The following is a 20,262-nucleotide window of genomic DNA, read 5'->3' as shown; positions in this document are numbered from 1 at the left end:
TAAATTTAATGCATTCTTTCTGAATAAAAATATTAATTTCTTTAAAAAAAAACGTACTGACTTCATACTTCAGAGTTTTGAGCAGTACTGTGTATATACCTCACTTGCACTGCATTTTAGTGCACTAGTGCTAAAACGCTTCCTGTCCTTGGGAAATGTCCTTTTAATTCCAACCATTTTCTTTCTCTGTTTCATAAAGATATTCGACATATCGTGGGACCTGTATCAGCAAAGTAAGCTAGTGAGCTGTGGAGTCAAACATATCAAGGTACTGCCTTTTCTCTCTTTATATTCATTTTTCTTATTCATATTTTATTTTTGGCATCAGATGGGTCTGTATTGAATTATATACTTGAAATATTGTACTTGTGAAAGTCAATGTAAATTGCTGTTTATAGTCCATTGTAGTTTCATTATTTCAGAGTGAATTAAATGCGAAAAGCATACCAGAATGGAGACAGAGTCTTCTAAAACATTTGTGAAGAATGGATATCAGTTAACATTAAGAAAGATGTTATAACATTTTTATTAAAGATTAAACATTTTTCTTTAGATTAGTTTGCTCCAGTTCATTATTTATAATACATGGAACAATTATTAAAAGAGTGAAAATAGTCCATTTTGAGTTAGTGTTATCTTTAATTTGTCAGAAGCTATTCAGTATTAAACACAGTTTTCCTTTTACGGTCAATTAATCAAATCCCGTTGAGAAATCACAGCAACCAAATCAGCCCTGTCAGAAACTGGGACAAACAACGAGTTATTGAATCATACCTCTTCTTCGCCTCTTTATTTCTTCAACCCCAGTTCTGAGATGAACTTGAGCATCTCTTCAGAAGTGTTTGTGGAAGGGGATTAGGACTAGTTCAGGTTCAGCTTGATTCCTCTTCAGCTTTTAAATTGTTTAAATCTTTACGGTGCTTTTCAAATGGGTTCAGAGAGTGTTTGATTGTGAAGTTCTTGCTGTCTGCCACCTACACACATGCCTTGTTAGAGGATGTTCACACAAAGCAATTTACAGCAACAAAGAGACTGAAATTCATTTTTAACAGATATTTCCAGAAACAAACATTGGTGATCATGAGTTTTGTGGGCATGTCCAATGGTGCAACAAATTTGCAAAATTTTTAACTTCATTCAAATGAATAGTGACAACTTTGAGAACTAGGGAAATTATTGGAACTCACATGTGTCACGGTGCACACAATGGGGAAGAACAAGGAACACGAAGACAAGGATAAACTCAAATGAACAGTCTTTAATGACAGACCAGATGAAAACTAACTGAACAGACAGAGGGCGCTCTGGAACAGACAGATCGGAGGCCATGGCGGTGCAGGGAGGTCAGGAGGCCATAGCAGGTGGTCCTTGTGGCCGTGGCCTCATCCCGGCCACTACAGCCGAAACCCTTCTACCCCCCCCCCCCCCCAAAAAAAATTCCATGGGGCAGCTGTTGGGGTATCAGGAGCCCTCCGGGGCTGTCCTCAGGAACAGGGGCGATTTCCCCTCGAACGGCGGGCTTGAGGGAGCTGCGGACGGCAGACCCATGGCGATCCCGCCAAACTCCTACGCTTATTCAGCGGGCTATGGTGGGATGACGAGCAGCGACTTCCTTGCCGCGGGACAGACAAACAGGAACAAAACAAGAACTTTCAAAAAACAGAAAATAAATCAAAACGAGGTGAATGGTCACCGCTAACTGTTTTGGTCTGGTCTTCTGTCACGGTGCACACAACGGGGAAGAACGAGGAACGCGAAGATAAACTCAAATTAACAGTCTTTAATGACATCCGGTCCAGCAGGGCAGACACACCAGGAGTAATGAGTAGACCAGATGAAAACTAACTGAACAGACAGGACTATAAATACACAGGATAATCACGAACATAATCAAACACAGCTGGGACATAATTAACTAATAATCACACTGAACGAGGACAGGAAACAAACCAAATAAGGACACAAGAGGGAAACACAAGACACACATAACACCTGACTCACTGACAACATGATCCTCGTCCTGCGTTATGCTGTAGTCAGTTATCATAGTGATCACTGGTTGTAAAGTTTAATCTATAAAAAAAAAAGTATTTGAAAAAAAGGCAGATATTTGAACCTTGGTCTCGCACACTAAATTAAAACTTTGCTACCACAACAATGGTTCTGATCATTAAAGAGTTATGTTAGTTATGTTAGTTCACACATAAACAAATTAATTCTGTCATCATTTATTCACTTTCGTGTTGTTCCAAAACCATTTAAAGACTTTCATTCATCTTTGGAACGCAAATGAAGGTATTTTTAATATTCTCCCATTATTTTTGTTCATCCATTGAAAGTCCAGACAACCAAATTTTCAAGCTTCAAAAGGTTCATTATAAAAGTAATCCATTTGAATCAAGCGATTTAAAGGATTAGTTAACTTCCAGAATAAAAATGGCCTGATAATTTACTCACCCATGTCATCCAAGACTTTCATGTCTTTCTTTCTTCAGTCGAATAGAAATTAAGGATTCTTCATATAGTGGGCTTTAATGGGATCCACCAGGTAGAAGGTCCAAAATGCAGTTTCAATGCAACTTAAAAGGGTGCTACACGATCCGAGCCGAGGAATAACGGTCTTAAATAAGTGAAACAATCAGTAATTTTCCAAAAAAAGTACAAATTTATATACTTTTTAACCACAAATGCTAGTCTTGCACTTACTCTGTGTTGCACATGTGCAACTTCACGCATTACGTAATCACATTGGAAAAGTCATGCGGAAGTAGTACTGAACTTCATCTGATTTTCTCCTCCAACTTAAAATTCGTCCCGACATCAATGTTTTCATTGTTTTATCTTTTTTTGTAAAGGCCATTTGATTTAGTCTTTGCGCAATCGCGTTGTAAACACTGGGGCAGTACTTCCGCCTATGTCACCTGTGCCTTTTCCAACATGACGCGTGAAGTTGTGGATGCACATCAAAGAGCTAGTGCAAGAGCAACATTTGTAGCTAAAAAGTATATACTTTAAAAAAAAATTTTTTTTTATTTTTTTAGAAAATGACTGATCGTTTCGCTAGATAAGACTTCCTCGGCTGGGATAGAGCCCTTTAAAGATGCACTTAAACTGCAATTTGGACCTTCAACCTATTGGTCCCTGTTGAAGTCCACTATATGGAGAAAAATCCTGGAATGTTTTCCTCAAAAAAATTTATTTCTTTTCAACTGAAGAAAGAAAGACATGAACATCTAGAATTACGTGGGTGTGAGTAAATTATCAGGAAAATTTCATTCTGGAAGTGAACTAATTATTTAAGTATTCTGAAGAGACGCAATCGATTTATATGATGAGCAGATTTAATTTTAGCTTTAATTCACATATAAACACTGGTCAAACACATACAACTCGTTAAATATTGTTTTTTTTGCACTTCAAGCAAGCATGGTTGAGCATGGTTACCATATTCTGTGTGCTTTATGTTTGTGTGTTGATTCATATGGATTACTTTCATGATGTCTTCTTGATACAATGCATTCTGGAATTGTCTTCTACAATTTGACTTTACGAAGATATAATGATTTTTAAAATATCCTCATTAAATAAGTAAAATATATACACCTTGCATTATAACCCAGTGTCATCCCTATAATTAGAGTCTCTTTCTCTCTCATCAGTTACCATTAAGCTTTGGCTTTAGGTTCCTGTCATGAAGTAATCCACAATCCTCATGGGCTATACATTTTAATCTTTATTTTGTTCTCTCTCTTTCTGTTTATTTCCCTCTCACAACTCTTTCCTCAGATCACTGTGCATCCCCTATATCTCTTGCTGTGTCAGTATTTTTCTCTTACTATATCCCCCATTCTCTCATATAAGCCACCTCTCCATGTAGTTAGGACAGTGTAGCAGTTGTCTCTCATAATTCCTGAGTCTTTACCCCCTCAACCATGTGACATCTGCTCCCCGGGCCCGTGCTCACTCAGCGATTATGCACTCAATGCATGCCAGAGATTTAGCTCACTGTAATCCCCCCTTTTCTCTCTATCTCTATTTGAGAGAGCCCCAGAGAAACTGAAAATCTCTGGCGCCAGATGAAAAGCTACATTTTGTGTGGTCCTTAAATTTTTTCAAGGCTCGTTAAAGATGGTGCTTCATTTAAAAAAATGGACATACTCAACATATTACACACATGAGCATATTAACTGAAATTAAACCTCATAAGTGACTGATTTGGAACGCTCTACCAGACCTGACACACATGGTGCTCTATGTGAGATCAGGCATGAACAGAACTGAACACACCTAAAAAAATAAATGATTGACTTGAAATAAGATTCAGACAGTTGTAAAATAATCTAATTAAATTAAGATATGAAAAAAAAATCTATGATCTCAAAAATATGTTTGGTGCAGAGGTGTGAATGTCAGTAATGAGTAATAAGCACTAGTCCCGATAGGATGTGTTTTTTACTAAAACACACAAATGTATGATGTTAAATTGCAAATGTATTATAATTGGATGCATTTTAGTTGCTTTGTATTTTGTGCCACACTAGTTCTTTTACAAAAAAGATATTTACAAGGGGAGTACACATTTAGTATACATTATATGTACTTAATATACTAAACAATTATATACTAAGTTACTTCTATGTATACTTGGCTTATACTGAAGTATTGGCTTATACTGAAGTATTAAACGTTTTATTGAAAAGACTCAAATGAAGTATTTATACGTGAATCAAACATTGCAGGTTCTGATTCTAAACATGGATTTATAAATAAAATTTTACTGAGGCACAGCAGAATTTTACACTCTCAGTGTCACTGGGACAGCACATTTTAAAAGGGTGCTAATAGGTTAAGGGACTAATATGCATCTTTAAGATACTAATATGCAACTTTTGAGGTAAATAAGGTACAAATGTGTACCTTTTGAAAGGGTACTGCACCAGTGACAGACTGCAAACTTTTTTTTTTTTTTGAGTGTACTGCATTAAAAAATAATCTAGTGACACATCTGGTGACAGGTTATTTAAAAAGTTACAATACCTACTACTACTATAGTGTATACTGTGGGGTTTTCTGTAAATGGAAACTTGTAATCCATTGCAACAATAGCCATTGGTCCTGCTTGTGTGCGAGCTTTTGACAAATTTCCTGAGGTCTTTGTCCAGATCCTCCAGGCTGTTCTCAATCCACTTAACTACATCTACATGCAAGTCTCATGATGAGCACCTGCGTTTGACTGGAGCAAACTGAGGCAGTCTGCTCAAAGAATCCCACTCACTGCCTCCCACCACACACAACATAATCACAGCTTCACCCACAGGGCCCAACTAAACCACCATATTTACAACACGGCCATCACAACAATGGTTTAGAAATCAGATATGTGACAGGAGCCGCACACCACACAATTAGATGTAACTAGATTAAGGTGTAGTGGGCCACCCTGGACTAATTATCCTTTTCCTTCTCGCAGTATGCTAATTATAGCTGTCTTGGTGACTTTAAGGCTGTTTGATTAGTCTAGATGTGCTGGATTCGGGGTGGCTTGCACACACAAGCAGGCGGCGGCTGTCCCCATAGAGCGGAAAGACGGAGGGAGGACGTGCCTCAGGATGAAGGCAGTGTGCCTCTAATGGAGTCTTGGCAGATGAATAGCACTGACTCATTTTGATTATATTAAAGCTTTACTAGAGCACAGACCTGCAGAAACACAGGAGCCTGTGATTCACCGTGCCTCTGAATCTCCCTGACGTAATGCAGCCTGGCTGTCTGGAACCGTACCGTCTGCCCCAGTGCAAGGTTGCTAATGGACCAGCGACTGCTTTTTCATCTTTTCATTCTTTCAGCCAGCTTTTTACCAGATGCCTTGTCTTTCATGAAAAAAATCCTGCTAAATTTAGAGTAAAAAAAAAAAACCTGGCAGCTGTGATTGCCAGAAATTCCCCATTAAAATGCAGTAACAAAGCTTTTTGAGGTACACATTAGGGTCTATATACTTAATATTTCATTTCAGTTCATAGTCGTGTTTTTTAAAAGTACACTTTGAAAGAATGTTTCCGCCATTGAATAAAAAGTAATAAAAAAGGTAAACTTGCAATTGTGAGAAAAAAGTCAGAATTGTGAGATTTTGTGGCACCGAAAGCCTCGTGGGCAGTGCGGAGATATATGGCGCAGTTCAGCTTTGGGTGTCCCGAGTTCGAATCCCACCTCATGGACCTTTCTCAATCCCATTCCTCTCTCTCTCCCACTCACTTCCTTTCAGATCTCCACTGTCCTATCAAGAAAAAACACGCACACAAAAAAAACTTTAGATTTCAACTTGCAATTGTAAGAAAAAGTAAGAATAACAGTATATATACTCACCATATAAAGTTAGAATTTAGAAACATAAAATTATAAGAAATAAATTCAGAACTATGGAGGAGTTTAGTACATATTTCACATTTACTAAATTCCAACTTTATCATTACAAATGTAGAATTACTAATATATTTAAATACATTACATACACGTTTCATAAAAATTACTTTAAACTGCTTTTTAGTTTAGAATAAATTCTATAAAAAATTACATTTTGGCAGTACACTTTAACTATATTTCAAAGACAGTAGAAGTAATTATAAAATGACATATAAAGATGTACCTATGTCCAACTCATGTAGTCCCAAAAAGCACTCTAAAGTTTAGCTAATTGCATTTAATATGAATTTAAAATATAATACATTTGCAATTAACATGCAATTAAGAGTCCGAAAACATTAAATTCAGTTTGCACTTAAAGGGGTCCTATTATGCCCTTTTACAAAGTCTTGATTTTGTTTTGGGGGTGTACCAGAACATGCTTTCATGCTTGGTGGTTTGAAAATCGCATTATTTTTCACATAATTTACATTATTACAATACCTTTCTCCCCAGCCTGGCACAAACGGCTCGATTAGTTCCGGGTTTGATGAAGGCCTGCCTTCCGAAAAACGAAATGTGTTCTGATTGGTTAGCTGTCCCAGTGTGTTGTGATTGGCGAACAGCTTAGATGGTGTTTCAGTATTGCCCCGCCCCTTGCCAGAACAGCAAGTTCCTCAATCTTGCCATATCAATTCAGACCTCGAGAATATTGAACAAGAGGATCATGCAGAACCTTTGCACGCACGGAAATTGCAAAGACATATTAAAGCGGCAACGTTATTGTTGTTGTTGTTGTTTTGTTGGCTAAATCACGTTTTAGATGGGATGTCAACAACAGCTTAAAAATAACTGCATTTACACTATGTACAGATAAGTGCAACGGTAATATGTATTATGTTTATGGTTCTTTAATTCTAACATTATAACATGAATTGCAATGAAACTGTTATACAGTTGAATTTATTTATACCATAATCCCACAGATTAACACTTATTTGTGGCGGCATATATATGCAAATTAATTCTCTGCCAGCAGGAGGCGCTGTTGGAGTGGTAGAGAGCGAGTTTTCCCGGTAACGCTGTACACAAAGCAGTGCTCCGCTCACAAACGCTGCTTTATCAGACATTACATGCAAGATGAAATGAACATGACATCTGAAAATTTCCTGAAAACAGTCGGTTTCCATCAGAAATAAAGTGATATAAAAACACCCGTACCGGGTTTTGATTTTGAAACGTGCAGTGCTCAACCAAGCGTTCTCCCCACCCCCCAACCATTCAAATTTCCATAGGTGGGATTTATTTTTGTGATATCACAAATACAGGAAAACAACTTTGTAGTCCAAACGAGCCGTTTGTTGTAGTTCTTGAAAAGGGATTTTTTAAAAACATAATTATCTCCCTTTGGAGTGGACTTTGAGATTTATAACTTTGTAGATCGTTTTATACCCAAACATACACACTACACACTGACTAAAAAGTGAAAAAGCATAATAGGACCCCTTTAAGTGTATAGAGAACAAGGAGTTATGTCACATTCTTTCCACTCCGTGTTGCATTTTGAGAAGGCGCCGCCATATTAGCAGGACACGCTGTCCGTTACTTCTCATTCATACGGATAACTGCTAATCTTTTGTTTTGTTTTTGCCTTTAAGTTAAACAGTAATTAATTCTTCATTGTATTGTTTGCAGAGAAGAGAAGCTAATTTATCGCAGTGCATGATAATTAGATTTTTTTTCTCTCTCAGGTTTTGTAGAATTTAATTTACTGTTGATCTGATTACCGTGAAAACATTGTCACAAGCTCGCTGCCGCTTCAGCCATCATATTAAATTATACAAATAACAGTGTGTTCAAAAAGCTGACGAAGTCAATCTATTTCTTTGTTGGAAACTTTTAAATGAGAAAGTATAATTGTTGTCATCATAAATATAATTTTTTTCCATGGCCACGGAGGAGAATCAGCGATTGTGGGTCACATTCAGCGAGTCACAAACTCGCTGTATTTTTATATTTATGTCAACAAATGACAAGCAAAATCTAATCCCTAGGAGCTTGTGAACAGTTTTATAGCATTTTAAAATGCTGGTTTAATGTACCAAGACTGTGATGCTAAAAGACATGCAGGTGAGCCAGAATATTAACGCGACATGTTTAAACAAAGCGTTTTGTAAAGTAGACAGCGCTTATGGATTAAGACAGGGATATTTAATGTTCATATTTTAGGCTCATCTGTTGTTCTGCACATATGACTTATTAGTAAGGTGTGTACAGAATGTGGTCTTTTATTATATATCACTGTCTCTGTGCATTAAGCGTGTTCTTATGAGAGGAAAATGCTTAACGTAAATAAACGCGTTGCGTTCATATTTTGAGCTGCGTATCTGCACATAGTATGCTTTACAATTTTGTCTTTATCACTGTCTTGGTACATTAAGTACCACTTGGTACATTAAGTACACTTTAAACATTTTAGAAAGTCCCCTGTTCAATTCACAAGCCTATTGAGAGTAATACTAGCAAAGAAGGTAACGTTAATAATTAAACCAGCAAAATCAAATCTTTCAAAAAAACACACAGAAATGTGATTCTTTTAAAGAGTGAGAGGCAGTAGGTTTAATCAGGGACTAACAGATTTACTATTCGGCGTCTTCTCCGCGACCTGCTTCCTTTGGTGTTTTTACACAGAAAAAAGTGAAAAAACATACTATTACTATTGCAATTCTTGATGCAGCATGAATGACATACAATGGTGACATTTTTCACAATCACAACAAAAAAAAATCAAATACTGCCCTAAACTCTATATATATATATATATATATATATATATATATATATGACAAAATTTTCAGTTTTGGTTGAACTATTTACAGTGAGTGTAAAGAACCTAAATATTTCATATCAAATGTTATCACATTCGCAATATACAATTCAGAAATCTATATCTGACCGTCTTTGACTGCTCAGGGTTTCTTACAAGAGGCTGCTGAAGACAAGGTTGAGGCCACACACAGAATTGACTGTCATTCTCTCAAACAGGAGCATGTGACCTCATGAAATAGAGCTCCGAGTCTCACTCACACACACACACACACACACACACACACACACACAGACACACACACAGCTGAATCAGAGTCAATGAGCCAATTATTATGTGCTGGCTGTGGGAGCTTTCCAGGTTTGTTCTGGGCTAAGATCGTGCCTGTGCATTTTAATGATGTGTTTAACGAGTGTTAGCATTAGTATGTTTGTGAGCTTGTGTGTGTGTGTGTGTGTGTGTTCGCAACGATCGCAAGGAAATTTATCGAGCTTGAACAGAAGTGCACCTTTATGTATGCTGATGTGCTTTCGCAATATTAAGCTGTCACAATTTATTCAGTAAGGCCTTTCAATAGGCTATTTGCTATAATAATTTTAGCAGGAAACAGCAATTGTCAGCTATACAAATCTTTACATGATATATTACCGTATGGTCACTGAATTCCATAATAAATCTAACTAAAATAAAGAACCTTATGAATCATGTTTAAAGCCTATGTGCTTGTGTGCTTATGTGCAACAGCCAAGACCAAGGGCCAGATTGACTTAACAGGGCAAATTATCATTCTCAAGCGCAGATGGGAATGAAAAGTTTTATTATTGATCTACTGACAATGCGCAAATTAAAGAACATTTCTAATGTTTGACTGTTTTTTTTTTGCAAATTCTGACAGTAGTTTTTTTGTTTTAAGGCCAAAAGAGGGTTTGCACTGGCGCAAGCTGTCAGTAAATCTGGTGCATGTATGTTTATGAAATTCACACATTGTTGATTCATACTGACTCTCAATTGCCCTCAGTTTTGGAGTCTTTGTGGGAACGCTCTGACCCCTAAGCGTGGCGTGTTTGGGAAGACTGGAGACCTTCAGACTATCCTCTGTCTGGCCTGTGCGAGAGACGAGATCACATATTCAGGTGCCTTGAATGGAGACATCTATGTCTGGAAGGGAATCAATTTAATCCGGACAGTTCAAGGGGCTCACGGGGTAAGTGAGGGAACGTTTTCCACAGTGTCACTAGAATATCACAGAGTGTCACATAGATATCTGCTTACAGAGATTTATAAATTGAGTTTGATCTATAAAATGGTTCGCCTAGCATAACAGTTTTGTGATGAATATTGAAAGATAATATAGCTTTATTACTCTGTGATCTATGCAAATATTGCTTTTGCCAATGTAATAATTAAAGGGGTCAGGAACTGCCCTTTTTATTTGAATGTACCAGTCTCTGAGGTCCCCTTATAATGTTATCAAGATTTTTACATCAAAATACATCATAATTTAGAAGTAATAGGCTATGTTGGTAACACTTTAGAATAGGGAACACTTATTCACTATTAACTACGACTTTTCCCTTAATAAACTCCTAATTTGCGGCTTGTTAATAGCTAGTAAGGTAGTTGTTAAATTTAGGTATTGGGTAGAATTAGGGATGTAGAATAAGGCATTAATATGTGCTTAATTTGTACTAATAAGTGGCTAATATTCTAGTAATATGCATGCTAATAAGCTATTAGTTAATAGACCCTAAAATAAAGTGTTACCGCTATGTTCTGTCCTTGTTTTGACCCCCTCATCTGAAAGCTCTGTTTGAATAGGCGTGGTGGATTGTAGACTCAGAAGTTAACGCTCACTTCTGTGATTGGCTAACACTTGAGGATATTTGACAGCCTATGTTCTTCACAGATGGACGCTGCTGTGATTTAGGTTAAAAACACATAAATACTCAATATGTCAAATAATATGTAATAACAGACAAAGCAATAGTGACCACATAATAAAAACAGTTACTCACACTTGTCTTGTGTGGTGTGACATTACTGTCGGATCTAATATAGTCGGCACAGCATCGTCTTTAAGTTTCAGTCTTTCTGAAAATCCTTGCATCGTTTGTTTGTAAATGAATCCGCAATAAAATGAAGTGAACAAAGGACTGAATTTTTACTGACGTGGTCTGAAAACTTCATAAGTTCATCCACTCATTCCTAACACTGAGGTAAGAAGGAAGGCACCGCAAAGACTGTTTTTCCAAAGCTACACACTGCTGTCTTGTTGTCTTCGGATGATCTTTATTGTTTGTTTTCTGCATAGACTTGCATTTGCCTCTCTCGTTATTAACACTACATGTGTGAATTGGTGGGTGGGGACAAACAGGCAGTGATGTAGAAGCAGGCATTGATCTTCCTCTGTGGAGGCGGTGCTTATCCACACTATTACATCATAGTGTAGAACAGGGGTAGGCAGCGTCGGTCCTGTAGAGTTTAGCTCCAACCCTAATCGAACACACCTGAACAAGCTAATCAAGGTCTTGAGAATTACTAGAGCTACAGGCAGGTGAGGTTTTTTTCAGGGTTGGAGCTAAACTCTGCAGGACGTTGGCACTCCAGGACCGACGTTGCCTACCCCTGGTGTAGAACATTCCAAAAACTGTCGTTTTGGCAGACTGCCTTCAATATAAGCTGTTTTTAGACTAACAAGAAAGTTCTGAGTTCTGAAACAGTCAAAAGATCAAGAGAATTTTGATTTCTCAGTTCATGACCCCTTTAATGTATGTTAATTAGTCATTTTTATTCATTCAAATTTACAATTAACCAAAATATTCCTGTAGGTAAAATGTTATTAATATATTATTTAAAAGTTTCTTATCATACATTTAATGTAACCTAAAGTCTGCTCATAATATTTTATATAATTCCCTGTATATTTAATATTTTTATAGGTATATTTTATGTATATATACCCTCCACTAATATTGGCACCCTTGTAAAATGTCTTTACTGTTAACATTTTTTGTCTTTCAATCGAAATATACACAATATAAAACCTTTACTTAAAGTAAAATAATTCAAAGGTTTCCCCCTAAATAAATTCATTTATAATAATGACAGCCTTTTTTCATAGGTTGTTTTCATAATATAATATAACATATAATATAATAATAACAGTATTAATGAAACAATTATTAATACAGTATTACATTACAATTACTATTTTAATGAAAATTTTCCCTCTAAAGTCCACATAACATTATTTCAAGCAATATATAATTTAAAAATATATATTTCTAAAATTCTGTTTCTATTCTACTTCCTCATTAACTCGTTATTGGGATTGTTGATGTGTAAATGTGGCTGGATGCAGGCTGAGTTTGGTTTCTGATGTCAGAAATGACACCAAGGACTGTGGCTTCTTTTATAGAAGAAGTTTTAAATTCTACTAGTTACAGTATGTTTATGTAGTGCAATAAATTTTAATATTTCCAAATAGTGAGGACAGTTGGATTTTTATTTTTCATGATGTGGACCCTTTAAGATCTGCAAATCTTTTTCAACTTTATTTGCCCCTTAGTGTCAGAGCTGCAGTTAAAGTTTGAGACTTCAGATTCTCTGATTGTTTTAGTTGTCAAAGACGTTCAGCCTCTCAGAGCTCCTGTGTGTGTGTGTGTGTGTGTGTGTGTGTGTGTGTAGTCTGGTATTTTCAGCATGAATGCATGTGAAGAAGGCTTTGCCACGGGAGGCAGGGATGGGTGCATCCGGTTATGGGACCTGAACTTCAAACCCATCACCGTCATTGACCTCAGGGAAACAGACCAGGGATATAAGGGTGAGTCAAACTCCCAGAATGCATTACGCTACACTGACATTTTTTTTGTTTAATCCATTAAGTTGCCACTTATCTTTTGCTGTTAAATACTCAGGATCCCACAATGCAAAAGTCTTTTGTCTCTAACGGAGCTGTATCTCTTTTCTTCTTTTACTTTCTTTTCCTCTGACTCATCAGTAGCTAGAGGTGAAAATTCAAGAGGTGCGTTGTAGTGGTCAGTGTTCTTTATGCAGGCTGTCCGCCCTGTGTTATATCCATAGCTCTTACCCCTGTTTGTCAACGATCCCAGATGTCTATATGTATTATCAAGCACCCGAGCACCCTCTCCATCCTTGACTGTCTACAACAGCGATAGGCAACTTCGGTCCTGCAGAGTTTAGCTCCAACCCTAATCAAACACACCTGCCTGTAACTTTCTAGTGATCTTGAGGACATTCAAGTTTAGTTGGAGCTAAACCCTGCAGGACACCGCCTTTCAGGACCGAAGCTGCCTATCACTGGTCTACAGTGTACATCCTTCAGTATGTTTCAGGATCATGTCTGTTTACTTCCACGATTCCCTTCATTTGCTTACTAAGTGTTTATGTGGTGGATCTGTGCAGGCCTGTCAGTGCGTAGCGTGTGTTGGAGAGGGGATCACATTCTGGTGGGCACGCAGGACAGTGAGATTTTTGAGGTGGTGGTGCACGATCGCACCAAGCCCTTCCTTATCATGCAGGGTCACTGTGAGGGCGAGCTGTGGGCCTTGGCAGTTCATCCTACCAAACCTCTCGCCATGACCGGCAGCGACGACCGCTCTGTTCGGTAAGACCACATGTGAATCACTTAGAATTACAAAATATCTCTTTAATGGCTCAGTTGTTTTTCTAATATAGAAAATAGAATAAAAGGAGAACAAACTGAAATACCTTGTGAAAAAGAAGTGCACTTTAAAAAAAAGCATACTTTTAAAAACAGTACTTATTACTGAGTACAGTACTTATTAATGCACCTAAGAACAATACACTTAAGTGCAAACTTCAGTGGGAGCCAGCGGGTTAAGGGTCCAAACTGCAGGGATAAGGGTCTTATCTAGCGAAACGATGTGTCATTTTCTAAGAAAAATACAAATTTATATACTTTATAACCACAAATGCTCGTCTTGCACAAGCTCAACCTCACGCATTATGTAATCACGCACTCGTAACATAGGTTCGCATTTACAAAATAAACGTGCAAAGAAAGTCAAACGCTCTTAAAAAAAAAAAAAAAGGCAAAACAATGATGTCAGATGATTTTTGAAGTTGGAGGAGAAGATGAGATGGATTTTTTTGCCCTACCCTACCTTTTGAACCAAAGTACACAGACGAAGAACTAACCGTGCGTGACTTTTCCAACGTGATTGATTACGCAATGCGTGAAGACGCACATGTGCAACGCAGAGCTAGTGCAAGATGAGCATTTGTGGTTAAAATTAATAGAATAATTTTTTTTAGAAAATGACCAATCGTTTCGCTAGATAAGACCCTTATTCCTTGGCTGGAACCGTGTAGAGCTCTTTGAAAATGCACTTAAACTGCAGTTTGGACCTTCAACCTGTTGGCCGCCATTAAAGTCCACTATATGGAGAAACTTCCTGCAATGTTTTCCTCAAAAAACTTAATTTCTTTGCAACTGAAGAAAGAACATCTTGAGGTAAATTATCAAGAATTTTTCATTCTGGAAGTGAACTACTCCTTTAATAAGTGTGTCGAGAAACAGTCATGAAATAACTCTTAATTATGTTTAAGTGCCTGTTTATTTAATTGATACTAGATTACCTGCAAATACAACTTTAAAAAAATATATGCTTTTATGATTTAAAGTTTACTAAAACTTTAACCATAAAACTAAAACCATAAAAAAATCTGAAACTGAAATAAAATATTTAATGAAATAATACCTTAATTATACTATAAAACTGTAATAGTATCTTAATCATACAAACAAAAACAGTTAACCGCCCTAGTAAAAAAGTAATATAAATAAAATACATTTATTTCATACTAAGTATAGTTCAAATCTATTTACTGACATATCGCTCGATACGTAGTAATATAAAAATTATAATTTAACTTTATTGGGAGTAGTACTCGTGCACAATGCACATTTCGTAATATTAAGCCTAAAATGTGTTTTAATGTCACTACTGATGAGGATTGTATCATCTTTGAATAATATTGGTCTTTAAATGCAAGATATTTAAAGTGTACCTGAAGTATACTTGCAATAGGTCCATGTCAGCACAATCAAATATACTTATGTATATCTTTAGTTGGACTTCAGCAGGACTTCCACACAATTAAAGTGAATAAAGTGCAAAATTAGTTGTTCCAGTTTATCAGACTTTAAATATACCAGTTTAGTATACTAAAAGTACAATTGCAGGGTATTTGTATTAAGTACATAAATATGTAAATGTGTATTTGTAGAATACTTGGCATAAAATAAATGTATTTTAAATACATTTTAGCATATTGTTTTTCAAAAGGGATTACTTGTGCCGTTCTGTTTGGACTTGCTAGTGGCATGGAAAATTTACAGTAACTGACATTACATACTTCATGTGCCATGAGCTGAAACCTCAGAGTGTATTAACCTCAGATTAGATGAAGGCTATTAAGAACATGATCTTTAATATTCAGTGCACTAATTTGTGTATCTTTATGGGTTATCACTTCCTCTTTTTTTTTTTTTGTTGAGGATCTGGAGTCTCGTAGATCATGCGCTAATAGCACGCTGCAACATGGAGGAGCCTATACGCTGTGCTGCTGTTAGTACGGACGGAATCCACCTCGCTCTGGGCATGAAAGACGGATCCTTCACAGTGTTGAGAGTCAGGTGAAGCACCTAGGCAAAACAGAGCTGAACAGACTGTCTAGAGCAGGGATACTCAACAAATTTAGCCTACCACAAGCTTATCAAAACTGCTTCACTGCTTATTAATATTTGAGAACTGCTTAAGTTTTGGTATTTTTATGGGCTTTCATCATTTTTTATAAAATTTCTATATAGCATTAATTGTTCAATATTTCAATATTAATATTTCAATTTTATTTTCAGTAATTTAAATATTTAAACTTTTTAAAGTTAGTTATCAAGGCAATTATTTTCTGTTTAATTATATTTATTTTTTTATGCCAGCTTTCATTCAAAACCTAATAAATAATATTAATTAATTGATTTGTTGAAAAAAATAAAATAATGTTTTTATCTTAAAATTTGTTGCATTTTTTTTTTTTTTAAATAATGGGGTCTATTTTCAAATCTCACATACATTCATTTAGTTTAATTTTGTTTTATTTAATTTTATTTTTTGGAAATTGAAACAAAGCTGAAATAAAAAGAAGTATAAATAATAGATTAAAAAGTGTAAATTTTCTTTAGAAAAATTGCCTTGGAAACTAACTGAATTAAACCACATGACATTTAGAGTCATCTCATTTAAAAAACAAACATGACAAACAAAGGGTACATTTCTAAGATCCTTGCACATGCACTATATCTTTCCTTTTCTTCATCATGTACACACTTACATCTTTGACTCATTTGCACTGCATTTCAGAAAACGAAAAGGGTCTTTTAAAAACTAACTGGCAATTATTGTTTTGCTGAATGAGGTGATTAAAATATGAGACTGGTCTAAGACAGTTGGTTACTAATTGTTGGTTACTGCACATTTAAAAAAAAATCTATCAAGTATTCACCAAAATCAAGCATCTATTACTATTACCAGATCATTTTATTCAAAGGCCCCTGGTCACTCTCCACTTTCTAAAAGTGACCTCTGAGCTGCACAGTTTGAGTATCCCTGGTTCAAAGCAACCTAAAATAAGTAAAATATGCAAATCTGTTAGACCTGTACTCATTTTGCAGGGACATGACGGAGGTGGTCCACATTAAGGACCGTAAAGAGGCCATCCATGAGCTGAAGTACTCCCCTGACGGAGCGCACCTAGCCGTGGGCTCTAACGATAACTCGGTGGACATCTACGGCGTTGTGCAGCGCTACAAGAAGGTGGGCGAATGCGTGGGCTCCAGTAGCTTCATCACACACATGGATTGGTCCACTGACAGCAAGTATCTACAGACCAATGATGGCAACGGTCGGCGGCTCTTCCACAGGATGCCCAGTACGAGCTCTGTACTCTTTTTGAATTTATGTTTTGCTAGTATTTATGCCTCGGGTTGGATAATATAATTTCGACTGATTTTGGTATTGTTTGTGTTTAGGTGGTAAGGAAGTGACCAACAGGGAAGAACTGAAGCTTGTCCAGTGGTCTTCATGGACTTGTGTCCTCGGGCCGGAGGTCAACGGGATCTGGCCTAAATACTCTGATATCAATGACATCAACTCTGTAGATGCCAACTTCAATAGTCAGGTTTTAGTTACAGCAGACGATTATGGATTAGTTAAATTATTTCGGTACCCATGTGTAAGAAAAGGTGGGTCCTCTTTTACTCTTGGTCTCATTTTTGTTAATGACATTCTGTAATTATTAATGCTACCCAGTTTGCCTTTTTTACATTTCTAGGTGCTAAGTTTAAAAAATATTTAGGACACTCAGCACACATAACCAATGTCAGATGGTCACATGATTATCAGTGGGTGATTACTATTGGTGGAGCCGATCATTCAGTGTTCCAGTGGAAGTTTGTTCCTGAAAGGAAGTCAAAAGAAACTCTTCATTTAGCTCCTCAAGGTGTGAATCTATCTATCTATCTATCTATCTTTTATTTTATTGTACACTGTTTTGCAGTTTTACTGGAAAATAAGTGTCAAATCAAGTCACTATTATTTGTATAGCTCTTTTAACAATGCAAATTGTGTCAAAGCAGCTTTACGTCAGCTTGATATAAATCTGGGTGGCTTTATATCAGCTTTACAGTATTTAGACGGGGAAATAGTTTGTCAAAATAGTGTCATTCTTCTCTGGCCAGGCAAAATCAGCAGCTTAAATCTAGGTTGCAGCAGAGTCAGATTGTGCAAAGGACTCATCTGGTTCCTGATGACAAAAATACTAATGAAGAAACAGTGAATAACTTATACAATTAAAGCCATTCAGGACAAATACCTCCATGCATTCTCAAAGAACATTATAAGTACTGTATATAAAAAAACTGTAAAGATAATATATTAATGAAACAAAATGCCACTTTAAGGACACTTTTTAAGTAATATTGTCAAATTGAAAGTTTTACTTTAAAGTGCATTATATCGAAGTACATAAATCTTTGTTTTGATAATATTTTGTCATGCTTTAAAAAAAGTAAATTTATTTTTATGTGTTGACTCACATACTAAAGCGTATGTAAAGAACTTGACAATAATTTGAACTGTATTGTTATTAAATTTTACACATATATATATATATATATATATATATATATATATATATATATATATATATATATATATATATATATATATATATATATATATATATTTATTTATTTATTTTTTAAATGTACTGAATTGCAAATTTTAATTTTAAATGCATGACATAGAACTTTAATTAGACATTACATTAAAGTAAAGTATAATATAATATATAAATAATATATATATACACACGAGGCAATAAAATAATCATGAAATATAAAGACGTACTTAAGTCCTATTTGGGACAAAAACGCACTCTAAAGTCCAACTGATTGCATTTAAGATAAATTGAATATATTTTCATGTAATTGCATGTAACATGCAATTAAGTGTCGGAAAACATTGCGTTCACTTTGCACTTAAATATATCATTTCTGTAATAAGTACTCTTTTTAAAATTATGCTGAGGTTAAGTATGTTAAGAAAAAGTAGATATTTTCAACTATTAGCTGTTTAAAGGGACTGATTTTTTTTTTTTTTTTTTACATATCTGTTAAGTTAAATATATATTTCAATTAGTAGATGTTTTTGTTGCACTCTGAGCAGTTATAAAATTAGGACAAATAAACAAGAACAAATTTACACTATTAATAAACCTAGTAAAAACATAAATTGCTGTAATATTAAAATGCAAACCAAAGTGACAAATATTCATTTCTGTAGAAAAATTCTGTAAAATGCTAATCAGGGATTTAAAAAAACTGAAGTAATTATTATTTAAAGGGGTCCTTTTTATGCTCTCTTACAAAGTCTTGATTTTGTTTTGGGGGTGTACTAGAACATGCTCTCATGCTTCGAAAATCACATTATTTTTCCCATAATTTACATCTTTCTCCCCAGCCTGGCACAAATGGCTCGATTAGTTCCGGCTTTGATGAAGGCCTGCCTTCCGAAAAATGAAATATGTTGTGATTGGTTAGCTGTCCCAGTGCGTTGTGATTGGCGAACAGCTTAGATGGCGTTTCAGTATTGCCCCGCCCCTTGCCAGAACAGCAAGTTCCTCAATATTGCCATATCAATTCAGACCTCGAGTTTAAAAATAACTGCAATTACTATGTACCGATAAGTGCAACGGTAATATGTATTATTTATTTGTTCTTTAATTCTAACATTATAACATGAATTGCAATGAAACTGTTATACAGTTGAATTTATTTATACCATAATCCCACAGATTTACACTTATTTGTGGCGGCATATATATGCAAATTAATTCTCTGCCAGCAGGAGGCGGAGTGGTAGAGAGCGAGTTTTCCCGGTAACGCTGTACACAAAGCAGTGCTCCGCTCACAAACGCTGCTTTATCAGACATTACATGCAAGATGAAATGAACATGACATCTGAAAATTTCCTGAAAACAGTCGGTTTCCATCAGAAATAAAGTGATATAAAAACACCCGCACCGGGTTTTGATTTTGAAACGTGCAGTGCTCAACCAAGCGTTCTCCCCACCCCCCAACCATTCGAATTTCCATAGGTGGGATTTATTTTTGTGATATCACAAATACAGGAAAACAACTTTGTAGTCCAAACGAGCCGTTTGTTGTAGTTCTTGAAAAGGGATTTTTTTTTAAATAAACAAAATATCTCCCTTTGGAGTGGACTTTGAGTGATTTGTAACTTTGTAGATCTTTTTATGCCCAAACATACACACTGACTAAAATTCAAAAAGTGAAAAAGCATAATAGGACCCCTTTAAATGAACTGTCGGAACAATTTAAATCTAAAAATCTATTGAAGAAACAAATGAATGTCAAGGCAACGGCTGTGCTGCTTAAATATGTGCTGGATTACATAAGCACTTTTTTACTAATG

At 35.9% G+C, this 20,262-nt stretch overlaps 1 protein-coding gene across 1 annotated transcript in view; it reads left to right on the top strand.

Moving 5' to 3' along the window:
* LOC306886042 (echinoderm microtubule-associated protein-like 5) overlaps nucleotides 1-20,262 on the top strand; it is a 98,417-nt gene that overhangs the window by 22,692 nt on the left and 55,463 nt on the right. The window contains 8 exon segments of the mRNA XM_079442899.1: nucleotides 200-268; nucleotides 10,242-10,427; nucleotides 12,911-13,046; nucleotides 13,649-13,850; nucleotides 15,768-15,905; nucleotides 16,941-17,197; nucleotides 17,298-17,510; nucleotides 17,600-17,767. Of these exon segments, the coding sequence (XP_079299025.1) occupies nucleotides 200-268; nucleotides 10,242-10,427; nucleotides 12,911-13,046; nucleotides 13,649-13,850; nucleotides 15,768-15,905; nucleotides 16,941-17,197; nucleotides 17,298-17,510; nucleotides 17,600-17,767 (1,369 nt within the window).

Source organism: Barbus barbus, assembly GCF_936440315.1.
Source record: "Barbus barbus genome assembly, chromosome: 20".
NCBI classification, from domain to species: Eukaryota; Metazoa; Chordata; class Actinopteri; order Cypriniformes; family Cyprinidae; genus Barbus; species Barbus barbus.
This window is presented reverse-complemented; position numbering and strand designations above follow the sequence as displayed.